Source organism: Octopus bimaculoides, chromosome 1, assembly GCF_046866305.1.
Source record: "Octopus bimaculoides isolate indiv1 chromosome 1, ASM4686630v1, whole genome shotgun sequence".
In the NCBI taxonomy this organism is placed as follows: domain Eukaryota; kingdom Metazoa; phylum Mollusca; class Cephalopoda; order Octopoda; family Octopodidae; genus Octopus; species Octopus bimaculoides.
In genome coordinates, this window is record NC_142928.1 from 30,699,708 (window position 1) to 30,719,632 (window position 19,925).

At 37.6% G+C, this 19,925-nt stretch overlaps 1 protein-coding gene and 1 pseudogene across 3 annotated transcripts in view; one reads left to right on the top strand and one right to left on the bottom strand.

Annotated features, from left to right (window-relative positions):
* Window positions 1-4,153: 4,153 nt before the first annotated feature.
* LOC106870017 (large ribosomal subunit protein eL21 pseudogene) lies at window positions 4,154-5,393 on the top strand (annotated as a pseudogene). Its single transcript, XR_016241284.1, has one exon. The product of XR_016241284.1 is annotated as a large ribosomal subunit protein eL21 pseudogene (transcript).
* An 11,776-nt stretch (window positions 5,394-17,169) lies between these two features.
* The window catches only part of LOC106870019 (uncharacterized), a 35,910-nt gene continuing 33,154 nt past the window's right edge, over window positions 17,170-19,925 (bottom strand). For both annotated transcript variants that reach the window (XM_089349958.1, XM_089349951.1), the window contains 2 exons: window positions 18,289-18,494; window positions 17,170-17,466 (listed from right to left, as the gene is read on the bottom strand). In XM_089349958.1, coding sequence (XP_089206084.1) covers window positions 17,347-17,466; window positions 18,289-18,494 — 326 coding nt within the window. In that variant the 3' untranslated portion in view covers window positions 17,170-17,346. The remainder of the gene's footprint in view (window positions 17,467-18,288; window positions 18,495-19,925) is intronic.

Below are 19,925 nucleotides of genomic sequence, written 5' to 3' on the forward strand. Positions count from 1 at the left end.
AATTTTTATTATTTTAGTAGAGAGAAAGAAATCAGGAAGAATAATTAGAAAGACGAATGAGCAAAAGAAGAGAAGAAAGCTAAAATTTTAAACGAATATTATAGATTTCGTAAACAGCAATGTTTGTATTTTGGCAAGTATTTTAATTTATTTTATCCGTCTTTCCAATTACCTTTACCGTTTCCAACCTATTTTTTTATAGTTGCTGTTAGGATGTTGTTATTACTTAATCCCCCCAAGTGAATGCTATTTAAGCAAATCTTTTAACTGAATACATTCCAACCTGTCTACCTAGGGCTGCACACAATTTAAAAATAAAAAAAGACAGTTTGAAGTGTTTGAGGGAGATTTGACTGCTATTTCTTGTATAATGCCTAGGCGACCTCAGTTTTTTTTTTAATTGGAATTCTGGTTTTTACTCCCTCTTTCTAAGTGTGATGAAATGAATAATTTAATAATTTAATTAGAAACAATTATTTGCAAAGAAAACACGATATATTTATTCATTATTCTTAATAATTATTCCTAAGCGAAGTGCATGACCACATTTTTGGTGGAGTTTAGGAGGTTAAATCGAACTTGTACATGACTAGTATTTATTTTATCGCCTCCAGAAGCGACGTAATACAAGGTTAATTACATGGAATTCGAACTCACAATGCAAAAGGATGACACTAAACACTGCAGGTATTTTCTACGATGTTCTATCGATTTTGCCAATAATAGTTTCGAAAATTTAATATTGGTTTCAAATTTTGGCACAAGGCCAGCAATTTCGGAGGAAGAAATAAGTCGATTACATCGACTCCAGGACTCGGCTGGTACTGTTTTATTGAACCCGAAAGGAAGAAAGGCAAAGACGACTTCGGCGGAATTTGAACTCAGAACATAAAGACGGAAGAAATGAACGTATTGGTTTCCAATATACTGTTTTTTATAATAATATTGTTCATTCTCGAACATAGGGGTATGCAATGAATAAAACATTTTACAAACATTAAGTTTACTTCAGAGAAATTCGAGTGATTGAAGAAGCCTCTACGCTGTTGCTTTATCAGCTAGAAATAGCATTGGAATCGCCCTATTGTTTTTTTAAAAAGCAGAAAGAACACAATTGTATGTTGACCTAGAGGCAGAGTAGGCAAAAAAGGAGAAAGACTGGAAGAAAAATAAAAAAGAAAGACGAGATGGCTATAACAGGAATGCGTTTGCTAATCGACCTGCTTAACCAGAGTTAATCTAATGATGAACAATAACCAGCTCAAATTAATTGTATAAATTACTAAAGATTACATAACCGAATAAGTGTAGGCTTAATGGTTGGTGTCAAATTAGGTTTAAACCGGAGTTTATATATATTATCATCTATATCAATTTATCTAATATCTATATCTGTTTAAATGCAATATCTATAAAGTAAAGGTGCTTGGCTGTTTCAGCATCTCAACCTTGCGATCACCCTCAGTAATGCTGTTTTGGGATTACCTTAAAATCTTTTAAAGGTAGGACCATTATTCCCTATTATAAGCCTGTGTACCTTTTTTTAATTCATTTTTATTGTTGTTAAATTATTTGCTTGTGTAAATCACATTTTTAATGAATAAAACATTTTAATTTTTATTTATGTCTGTTTATTTAAATATATCGATAATCAATATCTATCCATCAATTAAGCTCTCGGTTTTGTCTGCATCTGATAGTTTCTGTCTATCTCACACCCCATCATTTCTTCCCTTTAAAGCTTATTTTCAGATTCTCCTTATGGAAAATTAATTACAATTTTATTTCTAACATCAGCTGAGGTGTTTCAGAATGCTAGCCATCATAGAATAACTTTGTGGCCGCAATTGAGCGAATTGCTTAACTAGCTTGTACTCACATCTGCACCAAGCTTCGATTAATCTTAATTCCGATCGTCATCAAGTACCTTATTTCTGGTTTTAGATACCATATCAGATTTATTCTGTAAGAACTTTTCATTTCAAAACGAAGATTATTCGCATTCTTATCCAGGATACCATGGACATGTGTACATATTCAGAAATAAAACACCTGATAAACAATCAGGTATTAAACCGATCGAAATGTAATTTAGATGTAAATTCCAAATAAATAGATAAATATTGATTGCTACAGATGAGCTCAATCGTCAAAAGACTGTCACGAATAAAATGAAAGTTTTTGGTTTTGTAAGGTGTTTTTCGTTCTTTTAAAGTATCCCACATTTTAAAACACATATAATTTGCATTAAGAATTTTCTTTTTCTCAAAACCAATGTTTTTCGAACTTCTTTCTCTGTTTCCGTTCATCGTGTTATCGGGACAGTCGTCACAGAACGATTTTTTTTCTCTTGATGGTTCGTCATTTCATAAATACCGCACATTCTGAAACACCTGTAATTCGCATTAAAAAAACAATCAAAAAAAGGCGGGTTCCAGCGTGGCCACAGTCCATTGAATATACCAAGTAAAAGATAATCCATGGTTTTCAAATTTCTTAAGCTCACTTTCCTCATTTAGCAGCTCATCGTCTCTAGAGGTGCTATGTAAAAGTTAATTTAAACTTCGAAGTATTTAACTTTCTATTATAATCCCATTCATATCCAGGATGCATTTATTCACAGCTAGGATACATAAAAATATAAACCAGCGTGTTTGTAGCTATTTTTGTTTTTCCAAAATTTCATTTTCATCGATGATTCTTTTTACCTCACCTCACAAAGTTCCTGAAGCTCGTTGTTTAATTGTGTATTGTCTGTTTCAGTCATAGGATTACGGTCATGCTGGGGCACTACCTTGACGGCATTGGTCGAAGACGTAAGCAAATCAATACAGGTTATCAAGATGTGGGGCCACACACACGTATGTGCGCGCACACACACACACATGATACATATACTCGATACACAAGTTCCCTCACAGTTTCCGTCTACCAAATTCACTAATAAGGCATTGGTCTGTCCAAAGCTGTAGCAGAAGACACTTGTCCTGTGTACTGCGCAATGGGAGTGAACTCAAAATCACGTAGTTACGAAAGGAACATAATCACACACCCATAAGGCCAGCAAATTTCGAGGGTAGAAGATTACTCAATACCATCGACTCTCCAATACTTCATTAGTATTTTATTTTTATCGACCCCTTCGTTGACTGCGGTGGGATTTAAACACAGAACATAAAGAGTCGGAACAAGTACTGCAAAGTATTTTCTCCGACGTTTTAACGATTCTACTAGCTCGAGTATATGTGTGTGTATATACACACACACACACGTGTATATATATATATATATATATATATATATATATATATATATATATATATATATATATATATATATATAAAGTATCATAACTGAAACGCATTAGTAATGAACTACAATGAAATATGAATTGGTGGAATTCTAGTTTAAGCACCCCATATAACTCCTCAGAATGTTTCTGAAAATTTTTGCGAACTTGTGTTCTACACACAAGAATTCATACGTGCGATATAAGGGCGATTTAGCTGTTATTTTTAGCATATCTCACGATCACCTGATACCTTCCACGTTTTGGTAAAAATTCACCCTCGTTTTTTTTTTCTTTCTGACATGTATTGTTGATTATCAATATTTTTCTCCTCATAAACTCATTTAATGGAATGATGATGAACTCGAGGGTGATCCATTGCTCGGTTTTAAGCAAAAAAATTCTAGAATTTTTGACTGATTAAAAAAAATTCGATAAAGAGTGGAACTTATAGGATTTATGGGGCAGGGATTAAAAAATTAAAAATAAATATTTTTTCATTATCGTATCAATTCTCCTGTGTAGAATACAAATTCGCGGCGTGCTTAACCAGAAACTCCGCCAGATATGAATTTAAAAATGAATATTTCCTGATCATAAATTACCTAATTTCTAATATTTCCTACTGACTATAATAAAAAATAAATTTAAATATAAATGTTTCCTGATCATAAATTAACTAATTTAAATTTTATATTTGCTGCTAATATCATAGTAATTTATATGTTGTTGTTGGCACTCCGTCGCTTACGACGTCGAGGGTTCCAGTTGATCCGATTAACGGAACAGCCTGCTCGTGAAATTAACGTGCAAGTGGCTGAGCACTCCACAGACACGTGTACCCTTAACCTAGTTCTCGGGGATATTCAGTGTGATCAGGCTGGCCCTTTGAATTACAGGAAGAAAGAGTGAGAGAAGGTTGTGGCGAAAGAGTACAGCAGGGTTCGCCACCATCCCCTGCCAGAGCCTCGTGGAGCTTTAGGTGTTTTCGCTCAATAAACACTCACAACGCCCAGTCTAGGAAGCGAAACCGCGATCCTACGACCGCGAGTCCGCTGCCCTAATCACTGGGCCATTGCGCCTCCACAGTAATTTATAAAACCAGTAAAGAAAGTTTATTTAATGAAAGAAAGGGAGACAACTGCTGCTATTCCTTATTTATCTCTCTTAGTCAGCTTCTTCCTTAACTGTTGCGCCCTCTAGTAGGAAGGAAGTGTAAATTATATTCCAAGGGAGTTAAAACCTTCCTTTTTAGCTTTGGCCACCATATTGTACGCACGTACAACGTGGTCTGTTGTCGAGAAAAGTCAGTATATACTGGACTTTTGCTGCTGAGACTGAACCAGACTTGGTGAAATCGTTGTCTTACTATAGCAGGAACTAAATATTTGCGAAAATGACAAATACAAAAGGTTATCGTCGCGGTACTCGGCACATGTTTGCCAGGAGATTCCGCCGCCATGGAGTCCTTCCTCTGTCTACTTATATGAAAGTCTACAAACGTGGCGATTTGGTCGATGTTAAAGGTGATGGAGGTGTACAAAAAGGTATGCCACATAAATCTTACCACGGTCGTACGGGTCGAGTCTTCAACGTAACACAACACGCCGTCGGTGTGATCGTCAACAAACGAGTGAAGCATCGCATCATCCCAAAGAGAATCAACCTGAGAATCGAACACGTGAACCCATCCAAATGTCAAGAAGATTACCGTAAGAGAATCGTCGAATGTAGTAAACTGAAAGCTGAAGCAAAAGCTAAAGGAGTCCGCGTTTGTTTGAAGAGACAGCCTGCAGGTCCTGTAAAAAGGCACTTTGTATCAATTGCTAAAAATAAGCCCACAGTCTTGGAACCAATCCCCTATGAATTCGTGGCATAAATCTTACAGGGAACACTTCGATAAAAGGAAGTAAGTTGATGTGTTGAATATATATATATATGTATGTATAAGATATTCCCATCGTATTATCGAACTGGATTTTATACTGTTGTCTATCAAGAGAAAGATGAACGAACTAAATATCTTTACTGACTGACTATAATCTGCCAAAACAGATACACTGCTTCCTTTTATATTACAAATAAATGTTTGAAGTGAACCAAACATGTTGGTTTGTATTGATTTTTAAAAATTTTCTTTTGCTAGTTTGTATGTGTAAACGGTTGAAGAGGAATACACGAGTAGATATATATGGAAAAAAGACAAAGTAGAAAATGCAGCTGGTATACCCAGATTACATATACTCCATCTCCACCATAGATTTTTGAAAAATTAAATTTTGGTAAATTTAAAAGAAAAGTCTTTTTAAAGACATATTTGTATAGTATTCAAGTAACAGCGGCATTTTTCTTGCTTCTGCCTGTCTCTGTTTCACTTGTTAACTCTTGTGGGTTCGAAGAATGACTGCTATATATATATATATATTTATATATACACACACACACACATATATATCAAATATATTGCCTGTAACTTTAGTTAGTCCACCACGTGGATGAATCCGAATTATTTCCCCCTTCTCAAGTGGCTCTTCTGTTAACTTCCGTTTATCTTTGTAACCGTTCCATTTTCAGCTTTGTCTAATTCTTTATCTCCTGCATATTTAAATTTATTTTGTTTTTACTTAATATTTCAGTAAATTGATGGGAAAGCAATGTAAGTGAAATTGGGGGAACAACAATAACGGAGAATGTAAATAGGACAGAGAAAACTACGTCCCATTTTCAAAAAAAAAAAACATGCGCTAGTTTCTTTCTCATAATGAATCTTAACGCTATGGAAACAAATGGGACAACTTATTTTCTGCACTTATACTGTACAATATGTATAGACATATATATATATGACACTTGAATACGTTTTGAAAATAGTGTATATATGTGCGTATGTACACTTTATATCAAGTGGCGTAACGTAGGTTGGCGCCTTGTGCAGTAGTCAAATTGACCGCTCTTAGACATTACGTGGCGAAGGTAAAGAATACGCACATCTAGTGATAAGTGCGGAAAATTCTGAGTATTTCGCCCGTCTTTAAAATATATATACATGTTCTTGGATTTTACCCCACGTTTCAAACTGAATCAATATGGATTTAAAAAGAAGCTACTCAATTCGATTATTTCGTCCAATTTCTGTTTAGGGTTTTCAAAGCTGTTTCCTCGTAAGGCATCAACCGTATCCACGGTTTTGTTTGATTCCCTCATTTCATGGGAGAAGGCGATATTCAGTCGATATCGTGAACCTTGCCTCCCATTATAAGCGCATGGATCACATGTTCAACTGGGAAACAACAACCCGATTGTCTTACAGCATTCTATAGGGTAGTCTTGTTCATAATTTCCGAATAAATTCTTCACGTATTTCAACATGAAATGGTAGTTTATATTTAGTCATGTCATTAGGACCTTCGAAACTTTAAAGTATATTATAATGGTAGCTGCTGTGGGGATCAGGAATATATTTACATACACAGGCGTAGACATGACTGGTTATGAAGCTCGCATCCCAACCACATGGCTTTGTTCAGTCCCACAGTGAAGATAGTGCTTTCTACGACAGCTTCAAGCCGACCAAATCCTTCTCAGTGAATTCACTAGGTGGAATTTGAAAGAACAACATCGTATTTATGTGTGCTTACATTTTAGCTCTTTGAAAGTTGCTTACTATGTGGTGGTGTCACTTTTGTCCAAACTGTTCGCAGACTTTGTGTCTTCGGAGTGTGAAAAAGATCATTTACTTGAAAAACAGGTAAGGGTTAGTAACAGTCCCTCAATATATTGTGTTAACAACGGAAAGCGAGTGAACGCGAACGCATTTCACATCAAGGTAAGAAGCCAAAATTGTCTTTCATAGAACAAATAGGCATTAATTGGAGACTTGATTGTAAAGCTGAATGCTGAGGTTTTTTACATGAATGTGTTTAGAAATATATTTATTTCTATTTCTTTGTAGCATTGAAGAAATTTTGAACATAATCTGCCTCCTGTTAATTAGTTTACTGGCAAGGCTATTTAGTTGGTGGAAAATGGTACTTAATGAATTACTTTAGTGGCCTTTTCTTGTTCGTATTAGTTTTGTACATCTCCCAAATGAAACCTATGCCAGTCATCTGTGTACAAGATTTCAAAAACCTATAGGAAACTGGTAAATTTTGATAGATATAAGTTGATCATCAGCATTTTGACATCCACTTTTCAATACTTGAATGGGTCAGACACATACAGGTTTCCTACAACCAAATCTCCTTTCTATTACCAACTTATCTGTTTCTAAGCAAGGTAATATTTCCCTATGGCCAGACACACAGAATATTGGAAATGAATGACTGCTTGTATGATAGTAACATTACTTTGTAACTGCCACATGATGTCAAGACAGGGATGGACACACACAAAAGGCTTTTTCAGTTAAAGCTTAGGTTGGTCCGGGGCTATTGGAGAAGATACTTGCACCTGGTGAAATTATCTTCTGTAGCCCCAGGCTGACCAAAGCCTTGTGAGTGGATTTAGTAGATAAAAACTGAAAGAAGTCACTCCATCGTCGTTTAACGTCCGTTTTCTATGCTGGCATAGGTTGGACGGTTTGACTGAGGGCTGGTGAACCAGAAGGCTGCACCAGGCTCCAATCTGATCTGGCAAAGTTTCTACAGCTGGATGCCCTTCCTAATGCCAATCACTCAGAGTATATGTGGGTGTGTGCTTGTGTCACCATTGTACTAGTAGTATCTTTCATTTACATTCTTCTGTGAAGACTTGTCTAGCCACAGGAGAAATAATGCCTTGTTTGGAAACAAGGGAGGGTTGTTGACAAGAAGGTATCCAACCATAGAAAATCTGCCTCAATGAATTCTTTCTGACCCATGCTTGCATGGAAAAGTGGACATTAAAATTATGCTTATTTTGGGTCTAAGTATTTTTGAAGCTTGTTATCTTACTCAGCTACAACTGGCTGAAAAATCTGCTCACTGCAAGCCCTTTCCAACCACACAGATACTGTGAGGAAGATAAAGACATTTTAGAATTTTAAAGACAAACTATCCCAAAACCAAATAATTTACTGTACACTACATGTTTTGGGTTGTTACAATCAATTATGGTAAGAAAATACTTATGGGCATCTCTCAAACTATTAACCATTTTACAGAGGTAAATATCCTCTTCCTTGTATAGGTCATCTCATAAATGATATATACATATTGTCATAATTTTATCCACTTTTTCTATGCTTACATGTGTCAGATGGAGTTCATTGAAATAGGATTTTTATAACCAGCTGTCCTTGTCACTAACCTTTACCTATTTCAAAATAAAGTAAGATTTTTCGGTAATCACTCGGATTGAGCCTCAGAATTGTCAGTTTCTGTGGAAAGTTTATTCATTTACTTTTGAGGTGTCGAAGTGGAAGAAGAAGCTAATGGGTGTGTATATGAGTGTGAGCATGTTCTGTTTTATGTATTTGTATTCACTGACATGTTTGATAAAAACTGTTGCATTTTAAATATGCAAGGCTTTTCTGAAGTCCAAAATGCGACGCTGTTTTTGTTAGCATGTGTGTGTTAGTGGGTGGCATTAATGAAGATGTTGCGTGTTAATTTAATGTGTTAAATTTAACTTTATTAATGTATCTCAGATATATACAAGTGATATAGCCAAGTGAGACCTAAAGCCAAAGCCTCTGCCAGGATGCATCGCTTGCGAAGACCTGTTGAGGCAAGTGAAATCTAATCAATTTCGACGGATGGCACCCATGCCAACATCGTCTCCTTCATTGGAAACAGAAACTCGGCTTGCGAAGACCTTTTGAGGCAAGCAAAATCATGGTAGCACGTGTAAGGACATTCAAGTGAGATCGTTGCCAGTGCCACTGGACTGGCTCCCATGCAGGTGGCACGTAAAAGACACCATTTCAAGCGTGGCCGTTGCCAGTACCCGCCTGACTGGCCTTCGTACCAGTGGCATGTAAAAGCACCCACTACACTCTCGGAGTGGTTGGCGTTAGGAACGGCATCCAGCTGTAGAAACTCTGCTAAATCAGATTGGAGCCTGGTGTAACCACCTGGTTCACCAGTCCTCAGTCAAATTGTCCAACCCATGCTAGCATGGAAAGCGGACGTTAAACGATGATGATGATACAAGATCTGATATACATCATCGTTTAACGTCCGCTTTCCATGCTAGCATGGGTTGGACGATTTGACTAAGGACTGGTGAAACTGGATGGCAAAACCAGGCTCCAATCTAATTTGGCAGAGTTTCTACAGCTGGATGCCCTTCCTAATGCCAACCACTCAGAGTGTAGTGGGTGCTTTTACGTGTCACCCGCACGAAAACGGCCACGCTCGAAATGGTGTCTTTTATGTGCCACCCGCACAAGCCAGTCCAGGGGCACTGGCAACGGCCACGCTCAAAATGGTGCATCTCATGTGCCACCCGCACAAGAGCCAGTCCAGGGGCACTGGCAACGATCTTACTTGGCTTGCCGGGTCTTCTCACGCACAGCACATTTCCAAAGGTCTCGGTCAGTAGTCATCGCCTCGGTGAGGCCCAATGTACGAAGGTCTTGCCTCACCACCTCAGCCCAGGTCTTCCTGGGCCTACCTCTTCCACGGGTTCCCTCAACTGTTAGGGTGTGGCACTTTTTCTCGCAGCTATCCTCATCCATTCTCACCACATGTCCATACCAGCGCAATCGTCTCTCTTGCACACCACAACTGATGCTTCTAATGTTCAGCTTTTCTCTCAAGATACTTACACTCTGACGGCTATTCACATTGACATTACACATCCAACGGAGCATACTGGCTTCATTCCTTGCGAGCTTACGTATGTCCTCAGCAGTTACAGCCCATGTTTCACTGCCATGTAGCATGGCTGTTCGTACGCATGCGTCATACAGTCTGCCTTTTACTCTGAGTGAGAGTCCCTTTGTCGCCAGCAGGGGTAAGAGCTCTCTAAACTTTGCCCAGGCTATTCTTATTCTAGCAGCTACACTTTCAGCGCACCCACCCCCACTACTAACTTGGTCGCCCAGATAGCGGAAGCTATCGACTACCTCTAGTTTTTCACCCTGGAATGAGATAGAAATTGTTTCCTGTTTGTTTACAGTCTTTATTGCACCTGGACATCTGCCACAAACAAAAACTAACTTGCTAGTTAACCTGCCTTTGATGTTGCTGCACCTCTTATGTGTCCATAGCTTGCACCGGGTACATCTTATAGAGTTACTACCTACTCCTTTTCTACATACTGAGCAGGGCCATCTACCTGAAGGGGTTTGTGTTTTATCTACCTTCCTACTTATTAGGATTTTGGTTTTAGCTAGGTTGACTCTAAGGCCCTTCAATTCTAGACCTTGCTTCCACACCTGAAACTTCTCTAGTTCTGATAGTGACTCCGCAATTAGGGCAAGGTCATCAGCATAGAGGAGCTCCCAGGGGCAGCCTGTCTTGAACTCCTCTGTGATTGCCTGGAGGACTATGATAAATAAGAGGGGGCTGAGGACGGAACCTTGGTGGACCCCTACCTCTACCCGGAATTCATTGCTGTACTCATTTCCAACCCTCACCTTACTGGCAGCATCTCTGTACATGGCTCGCACAGCTCTCACTAACCATTCTTCTATCCCAAGTTTCCTCATTGACCACCAGATAAGGGATCGGGGGACCCTGTCAAAGGCTTTCTCCATGTCAACGAAAGCCAGGTACAGAGGTTTATCCTTAGCTAGGTATTTCTCCTGCAGCTGTCTCACTAGAAATAAGGCACACACACGTGTTTTCTGCCACTCTTTCACCTCTACACAAGTGTTTACTATTGACAGTACTGCTTTCAAAGTAGTAGGGTGTCTATATCAATTAGTTCCTAATGTTTTCACAAATATCAGCATTTCAATGGATATAAATCAATAAAAATAATTTTTTTTTTTAAATGGTACCTATTCGTATTTAGATTTCTCTGTGTGGTAAAATTTAATCACTGGTTGACACCAACCCTTTTGTTAGCATGTTTTTGTTGGAATACATTGCTTTTGTTTCAGTTATGAAGAATTTTGTAAAATAAAACCTGTTCTAAACAAATTAACTCAGTGGCAGTCTCATGCAGATTGATATTAAAAGTGAAGCAAACATAAATGTTAATATAATCTTACATCTATTGAACTTAATTTCATTTGGTGCATTATGCCCTAATCCAGAGTGCTTTCAACCAGAAAATGGTAAAGAATTAGGTACTATTCAAGAAGAGTGGTCCCTGTGCGCACACTCGTGCATCCGCGCTAGCTGGTCATGACTAGTCGGTCCTAAACAAAGTAAATAATTTTTTTGTTGTTGAATCTTCCCCAACTTATTCTTAGAACGTTTTACGTTCTTCCAGTGTGTATTTTGGTGTCACATCTATTTCTGCGCACTGATGCTAGGTAGTCGTAGGATCGACTAGTCACGACTCACTAGTGCGAGTGCGTGCACTGGGGCCGCTCTTCTTGAATAGTACCAAGAATTATATCAGCACCTCAGGATTTTAGTACAAAATTGATCCCTTCCTGTATAGAAAAATTAGCAAAATTTGCTTATGAAAATTTCTCTATCTGAGGATACTGTTAGATGTATAAATTTTCTTAAAAGTGATTAAATGAGTAGCTGTGGTTGCTATTGTTAATGATTTGCCTTTTTATCATTAAAACATGTTCCAGATGAAAGTATTGATGCAACATAATCTCAAGGTTGTTGACTTGTTTGAGTCCGGATTTCCTAGCCAGGTGCTCTTCTTGTTGACAACTCTTGTTTTCAAGTAAGGGATTTATTTTAGATACCTTAAAAAATGCCATTACACTGGGCATAGTGTCATCATTACAGCTTTGTTGAACTGGTGATGAGTATAGAATTCAAAACACACATACATAGGTGCAGGAGTGGCTGTGTGGTAAGTAGCTTGCTCACCAACTGCGTGGCACCTTGGGCAAGTGTCTTTTACAATAGCCTCGGGCCGACCAAAGCCTTGTGAGTGGATTTGGTAGATGGAAACTGAAAGAAGCCTGTCGTATATATGTGTGTTTGTCCCTCCAACATCGCTTGACAACCGATGCTGGTGTGTTTATGTCCCCGTAACTTAGTGGTTCGGCAAAAGGGACCGATAGAATAAGTACTAGGCTTACAAAGAATATGTCCTAAAGGCAGTGCTCCTGCATGGCCGCAGTCAAATGACTGAAACAAGTAAAAGAATAAGAAAAGAAAGGAATATATATGTGTATATGACAGGTTTCATAAGTTTGCCCGGGTCTATAAAAGATACCCAAAGTACTGTACAGTGGAACCAAACCAAAAAAAAATGTTAAACTTTAATTACAGGGTACCTTAGATAATTTTGAAAAGAAACTTAGCACAATGTCAAAAAGAAGCTTATACATTTTCTCAGACATTGTGACAAATCAAAGGCCTGTTCTATTCATGCTTTACTAAAAAATGAAATCAAGAGAAAATAGAACTTTCCCCACTCTCATACATATAAGCTGAATTTGGACAACTATGAATTTAAAATTTAGTACATACTTCCTTAGTACACCTTGTAAGAAGAATGCTTCATTTTATAAATTGGTGCTGAAGAACAGCAAGTCTGTACCAATTTCTAATATGGTTGTATTCCAAGAACGAACAATACCAGCACAATCATTTTCAGGTCATCAGTATAACATTTAAATTTTGTAACAAACATCACCATAGCACAGGAGTGACTGTGGTAAGTTGCTTGCTTACCAACCACATGGTCCCAGGTTCAGTCCCACTACATGGCACCTTGGGCAAGTATTTTCTGCTATAGTCTCAGGCGATACCAAAGCCTTGTGAGTGGATTTGGTAGACAGAAAGTGAAAGTAGCCCATCGTGTGTGTGAATATATATATATATATACATACACACACACACACGTTTGTGCCCCTGCCATCGCTTAACAACTGATGTTTATGTGTCCCATATCTTAGTGGTTCAGCAAAAGAGACTGACCAGATAAGTACTAGGCTTACAAAGAAATAAGCTTTTGGACCCCTCCTGATTTGGTATACAGTTAAAAAAAAAAAAATTTTTTTAATCATTACTACTTCTTTACTATATATCAAACCAGATATTGCTGCCATTTATTACATGATCTACCAATTAATAGCATCATTTCATTCACCTGTTATATTGGTTCATACAGGTCACGAGCAAATTTCCTTTCTGCTGCTGGATTATTTCACTTTTTATCTTTATTTAATAATGGTCCTTTTCCACTTGCAGTCTCTAGCACATGTTACTACTAAATCCACTGCAAGTTTAACCAAACTAAGAAAACCAGTCAAAATATTAGGCTGGTAAAACGTTAGCATTTTTCGATTGGTGATGTACATGTGATCTCTTATCACGACAGGAACATGACATTTTTTCTGCAAGTGGAGATTTCAATGCATTGTTTTTGAATTTGGTGTAAGGAAGGGCATCCAACTGTGGAAACCATGCTAACTCAGACAGGGGTGTGGTGCAGCCTTCCAGCCCTGGTCAAGCTGTCCAACCCATGCCAGCATGGACAACAGATGCTAAATGATGTGGATTATTTACTTCTACTGTTCTGATAAAATCGAAAATGAAATGCATTTTTGTCAATGTTTTTATTTCTGGAAAAGTAAGATTGCTGTACAAACAGCATAGAAGATCTGTGCCATTTAGGGAGATGGTGTTGTTGCTGAAAGTACAATACGTAAATGGTTTGCTATGTTTAGAACCAAAAATTCTACCTTGAAGATCGCAAATGTTTTAGCAGGTCTACAGTTAAGGAACAAATAAAGACTAATAAAAAAAATAATCCATGGCATGGTGGAGATTCTCCATGTATCATGAATGTTACAAACCATTTAAAAACACTGGGTTATGGGAACTGCTATGATGTTTGGGTGCATTTCCTATTTTCTTGCAGACTAAACAAAAATTATCCATTTTTGAAAAGGTCACATGATGAGAAATGGATTATTTACAACAAAGAAGAAATAAGATGAACCACTTTAATCTCTCCAAAAGCTGGTCTTTATCTCAGGAAGGTGATGCTCTGTATCTGGTGGGATTGGAAGGGCATTGTGTATTATGCTATTTCTATGAATTCAGACTTATTGTTCTCAATTAGACTGATTAAAGGAGGCAATTGATGAAAAAATTCCAGAATTGGCCAACTAAAAGGGTGTCTTACATCAAGACAACTCTAGACCACATATCTTTGCAGACCTGGCAGAAATTGGTGCAGCTTGGGTGTGATGTCCTACTCCACACACTACTCACCTGACCTTGCACCTTCAAATTATTCCAATTCCTGAAACATTCGCTTAATGGGAAGAACTTAAATTCCTCAAAAAGAGTATCGAAACTACCTAGACCAGTTCATGACCCAGGAAGATGACAAGTTCTGAGAGAATGGAATTATGGAGCTGCTTCAAAGATGGTAAAAAGGTAGTGGAACAAAAAAAAAAAAGAAAAGAAAAGGGGGGGGATATGTGGTTGAGTAAAGGTATGTACAACTATCTAAATATTAATAAATCTTAATACAAACTTTTATATCAACCCCAATATACACACACAGCCTTAGTTATGGTATGATTTCCAAGCCACATTGTACCCTAGGCTATATGCTGGCTTACGCTTAAAATTGAATCCACTGCAGTAACCAAATTTTTAAAACTGATTCCTCCATTTTGTGTTTCCCAGGCATATACTTAAAAAATACATACCTGGCCTTTATAATCCACCATACCTTCGAAAGTTGTCATCCTTGTTTTTAGGACATTTTGAACAGCTGATTAGGATCTTATGTTAAATATGGAACCAAAAATTCCAGAAATAGTGTTCTTATACTGTAAACACTGGTCTCTAAGAAGGTTCATTACTCCAGCAGGTTGTAATTGTGAGTGGCTTGTTTATACCCATAATACTGGTTGCAAAGTTTGGCACAAGACCAACAAGTTCAGTGGGGATGGGGCTAGTTGAATACCTCAACCCCAGTGTGCAGCGGGTACTTGATCAGCCCCAGCAAAATTGAAACAAAGAATGTATAAAGATGAATGAAATGCTAAGCATTTTGCCACCTTCCTTATCCCCAAAATATAGAACTCAGATTTCTTCTAGGCATGCAGGAGACTACAAATTAATCTGTTCCTCTTTACATTCTGCATAATAGATTAGTTTCCGTAGTTATTTTAATTAAAAAAAGATCAGTTTCATTTCCTTGGAAAGATTGATTGAGACAAGTCTAAAAAAATATTTAAAGAAAAAAAGAACTGACAAAAGCAGTTCTGAAATTTTTACTGTGCTTAGGTAGAAATTTGTTTTCTTTATCACTTTCAGAGATGTTGGAATCAATATATTCATCATCGTCGCCGTTTAACGTACGCTTTCCATGCTAGCATGGGTTGGACGATTTGACTGAGGACCAGGAGGCGACACCAGGCTCCAATCTGATTTGGCAGTTTCTACAGCTGAATGCCCTTGGAAATAGATATATCCAATTCAACACCATCACATACGTGGCTTAAGCCATTAACTTCATATTTGATGCTAGAGATCATGAAAGTGTTATCAATTATTCATTAGTGGTAAAAAAAAAAAAAAAAAAAGAAAATTTCAGAAAATTTGTAATGTGGGGAGAAGAAATCTGGCTACTTTTTGGTTATCTCACCCCCTTTAAAAAAATTGAGTTATTTCTGTTTAAGAAAAACTGGTACTTTTGGTCATTCCCCCAACTAAAAATTGTTTAAACCTCAGTAAAACAATCAAAAATGTGAAAAAATTAAACATGAAAAGTGGTAAGATAACATCTTATTGAATTTGATAATATCTTTATAAGAAACTATACTATGCCTATTGAGCAGGCCAAACTGTTTAACATCCGCTTTCCATGCTAGCATGGATTGGACAATTTGACTGACTGACGAACTAGATAGCTGCACCAGGCTCCAATCTGATCTAGCAGAGTTCCTACAGCTGGATGCCCTTCCTAATGCCAACCATTCAGTGTAGTGGGTGCTTTTACGTGCCACCAGCACGCGGGCCAGTCAGGTGGTACTGGCAACGGCCATGCTCAAAATGGTGTTTCTTACATGCTACCTGCACAGGAGCCAGTCCAGCAGCACTGGCAATGACCTCGCTCGAATGTTTTTTCACGTGCCAGTAAGGCAACGCTGGTTACAATCACGCTCAAATGGTGTTTTTTACGTTCCACCGGCATGGAAGCCAGACAGCTGCTCTGGCAATGATCGCGCTCGGATGGTGCTGTTAGCACTTCACTGGCATAGGTGCCAGTCATCGAATTTGGTTCAATTGCAATTTCACTTGCCTCAGCAGTTCTTCTCAAGTGTTGAAATATTGAATCAAAAGGATCTCAATCCAATCTGGTTGCCACAGACTATTTTTTAATGGGGGTGAGATAACCAAAATGTACCAAAATCTGACAACTCAAATATTACAGAGAGTAAAAATAGAAATGCTGGATATTGTAGTTATCTTTGGTAGATTGGTAACCTAAACAAAAATTTTCAGGTGGTTTCAAGCAGGTTGGTAAGGAAAGGGTTGAATCAGTGGTTCTAAGCTGTTTTTTAACCTATGGACCCCTTTGATTAGCTATGGGAGTCCACCAGAATAAAATAGTATTCAACATTTAAAAACTAATTTTATAGAAACTATCAAAATTCTTATTTTGTTTATCACATTAACTTGTGTCGGTTGAATTTTGTAAAACGTTAGAGAAAGAAGCCTAGCTGTTTCATGCAATACATACATCTAATGCAAACTTTTCAAGGGCCATTTGTGGATCCCATTTACTATTTTGTTACATAGATCCCAGTCGTTCTCAACTGGGTCAAATGGAAAATAAAGGAGTATTCTGAATTCATTTATTCCAAATATTTTACAAAAAAATTAAAAACAAAACAAAATGAGTGTTTTAAGTTATTTCACTCAATATACAACTGATAAATGGTACGTAATGATTCGAAATTTTGAAGTCGTTATTAAAATAAATTTACATCATGTAAATACTAAAACAATTGAAATGATTTATCGTCGGTACTGTTTGGCAATATTTCTTCTGTTGAATTTTCCATTTGGACCTTTTGGTGTGTTAACTGTATGCAAGCTTGCACATCTTGGTTCCCTTTGACCAGGTTCTCTAGACAGCTGGAAAAAAAAAAAAAAAAAAAAAAATACAATTTGATTCTGATAACAAAATTAAATTCATAAAAGCTACTGAAAATTCAGTTCACATTTTATGATTTAGCAATATGAAATAAGTTTAAACCAGGGAGATGGAAATCAAACCACAGCATACAAATATTAAAATTACTATTCATTTTAATGTACACTTATGTAATGTGTGAAGCAGATTTTCAATGGTCAGATGCCTTTCCTGTCACCAAACCTCTCCCTTTCTAAGTAAGATAATATTTTCTTATAGCTAGACATTTTTATGGAAGATTGGAAAACAATCTTGCTTGTATGATAATGATGCTCATTTGCAACCCTCCGTTGCCAGTACCGACCATTTTGAGCGTAACCGTTGCCAGTACCGCCTGACTGGCCTTGGTAGGATTTTCGAGCGAGATCGTTGCCAGTGCCCCCGGACTGGCTCTTGTGCAGGTGGCACATAAGACACCATTTTGAGCGTGGCCATTGCCAGTACCGCCTGACTGGCCTTCGTGCGAGTGACACGTAAAAGCACCCACTACACTGAGTGGTTGGCATTAGGAAGGGCATCCAGCTGTAGAAACTGCCAAATTAGATTGGAGCCTGGTGTTGCCATCCGGTTTCACCAGTCCTCAGTCAAATTGTCCAACCCATGCTAGCATGGAAAGCGGACGTTAAATGATGATGATGTGATGTCTTGATAAGAATACAGTCATACGGACCTTTCATTTTCTGGCATAGCCATAAGGCTGAAACATGTAAAAGAATTTCAAGATAAGAACCACTTCTAAATGTAAAGAAAAAGAAAAAACTTACTTGAGCATTTGGTGTCCTTAATTCAGTCATTTCGTCTTCCATGCCATTAGCTCCTGTGTCATTTACTCTTTCTCTTGACCTAACTGGGGTGTCACCAGTCTGTATAGACTGCAGCCTTTGTGCAAATTGCAATGTGCGAAGTGTTTCAGTGAGATGCAACATACTTGGAGATACTTGAGTTATGAGTAAGGTTTTACTGTTTCCACCTGTTTGCAGCAACAAAACAATACATAAGCTCTGTATATGTGTATGTGTTCACACTGCACAATGTGGGTGAGAAAGAAAATGTTGGATTCCTCTCGGGGGACTCACAGAGAAAAGACAACGAGTTGTACAATTTAGTTATTACATTTATTATTTAATTACAGACAAAGAACGCACTCACCGAATGTTCGTCATTAATAAACAAGAATCATGTCCTCGCCATATATATCAATAACATTTAACTTTAACAGTCATTCAAAACAACAATGAAACAAGGACCTCAGACGAACAACATTGAAACACAGGACCTCAAACAAACAACGAACAAATCCAGCAGTCCATATAACAGAAAAGATGAATTCAAATGGAAAGTTTAAGCTACTATTTTGTTCAACAACTGGTTCAATCTAATCAGCTGTATCAAATATAGTGAGAATAATATATATGATCAATTATTCTTTTATCATAGAAAGAAACTATGAAATCAAATCTGCCTTGTATTGAGAAGTTGGAGCAAAAGTTTATTCTAATACATGGAATCTGTTATAACACAACTAGTGATACAAAAGCATTTATATTGATAATTTTTTTTATTATTTATCTTGGCAGTTAACCCATTAAAACCAGCCATGTCTGGCCCAAATATTCTACCAGTTTTATGTTCAAATTGGAAGATCTAGCTTCTCACACCGACTCAATGTTATTCTAAAAATAATCACATCACTGAAATATCAGTAGTATGGGATAATGAATAAATCTTGTCTAGAGAGAGAGTCATTCGCTTAGTCAAATGACTGAAACAAGCGAAAGAGCACTGTGGCCATGCTGGAGCATCGCATTTAGTCGAGCAAATCGACCCCAGGACATTCTTTGTAAGCCTAGTACTTATTTTATCAGTTTCTTTTGCCGAACTGCTGAGTTACAGGGAGCTAAACACCAGCATCGGTTGTCAAGCGATGTTGGGGGAACAAACAGACATACGATGGGCTTCTTTCAGTTTCCATCTACCAAATCCATTAAAGCCTTTGATCAGCCCGAGGCTATCGCAGAAGACACTCGCCCGAGGTGCCACACAGTGGGACTGAACCCAGAACCATGTGGTTGGTAAGCAAGCTACTTACCACACAGCCACTCCTGCACCTAATAATTTGACACACTCACTGGTCTGATTTCCACTTATTTTTACTAAAATTTTCACTGCATTTTTTGCAATAAGGCACTAAAAGAGTGACTCCTCAGACAAAATATGCTTCAACACACGAATTCATATAAAGAATTTTGCAAACCAAATACAAAAGTGAAATGAATAAGTTACATTTGAAATAATATGAATGCTAAAGGGTTAACGTATGAAATCGTTGAAGAGTATACAGGGTATACACTTAACAGGCCTGGCAGCCATGCATGACTTTTGTAGTCTTTACTTGACTGGG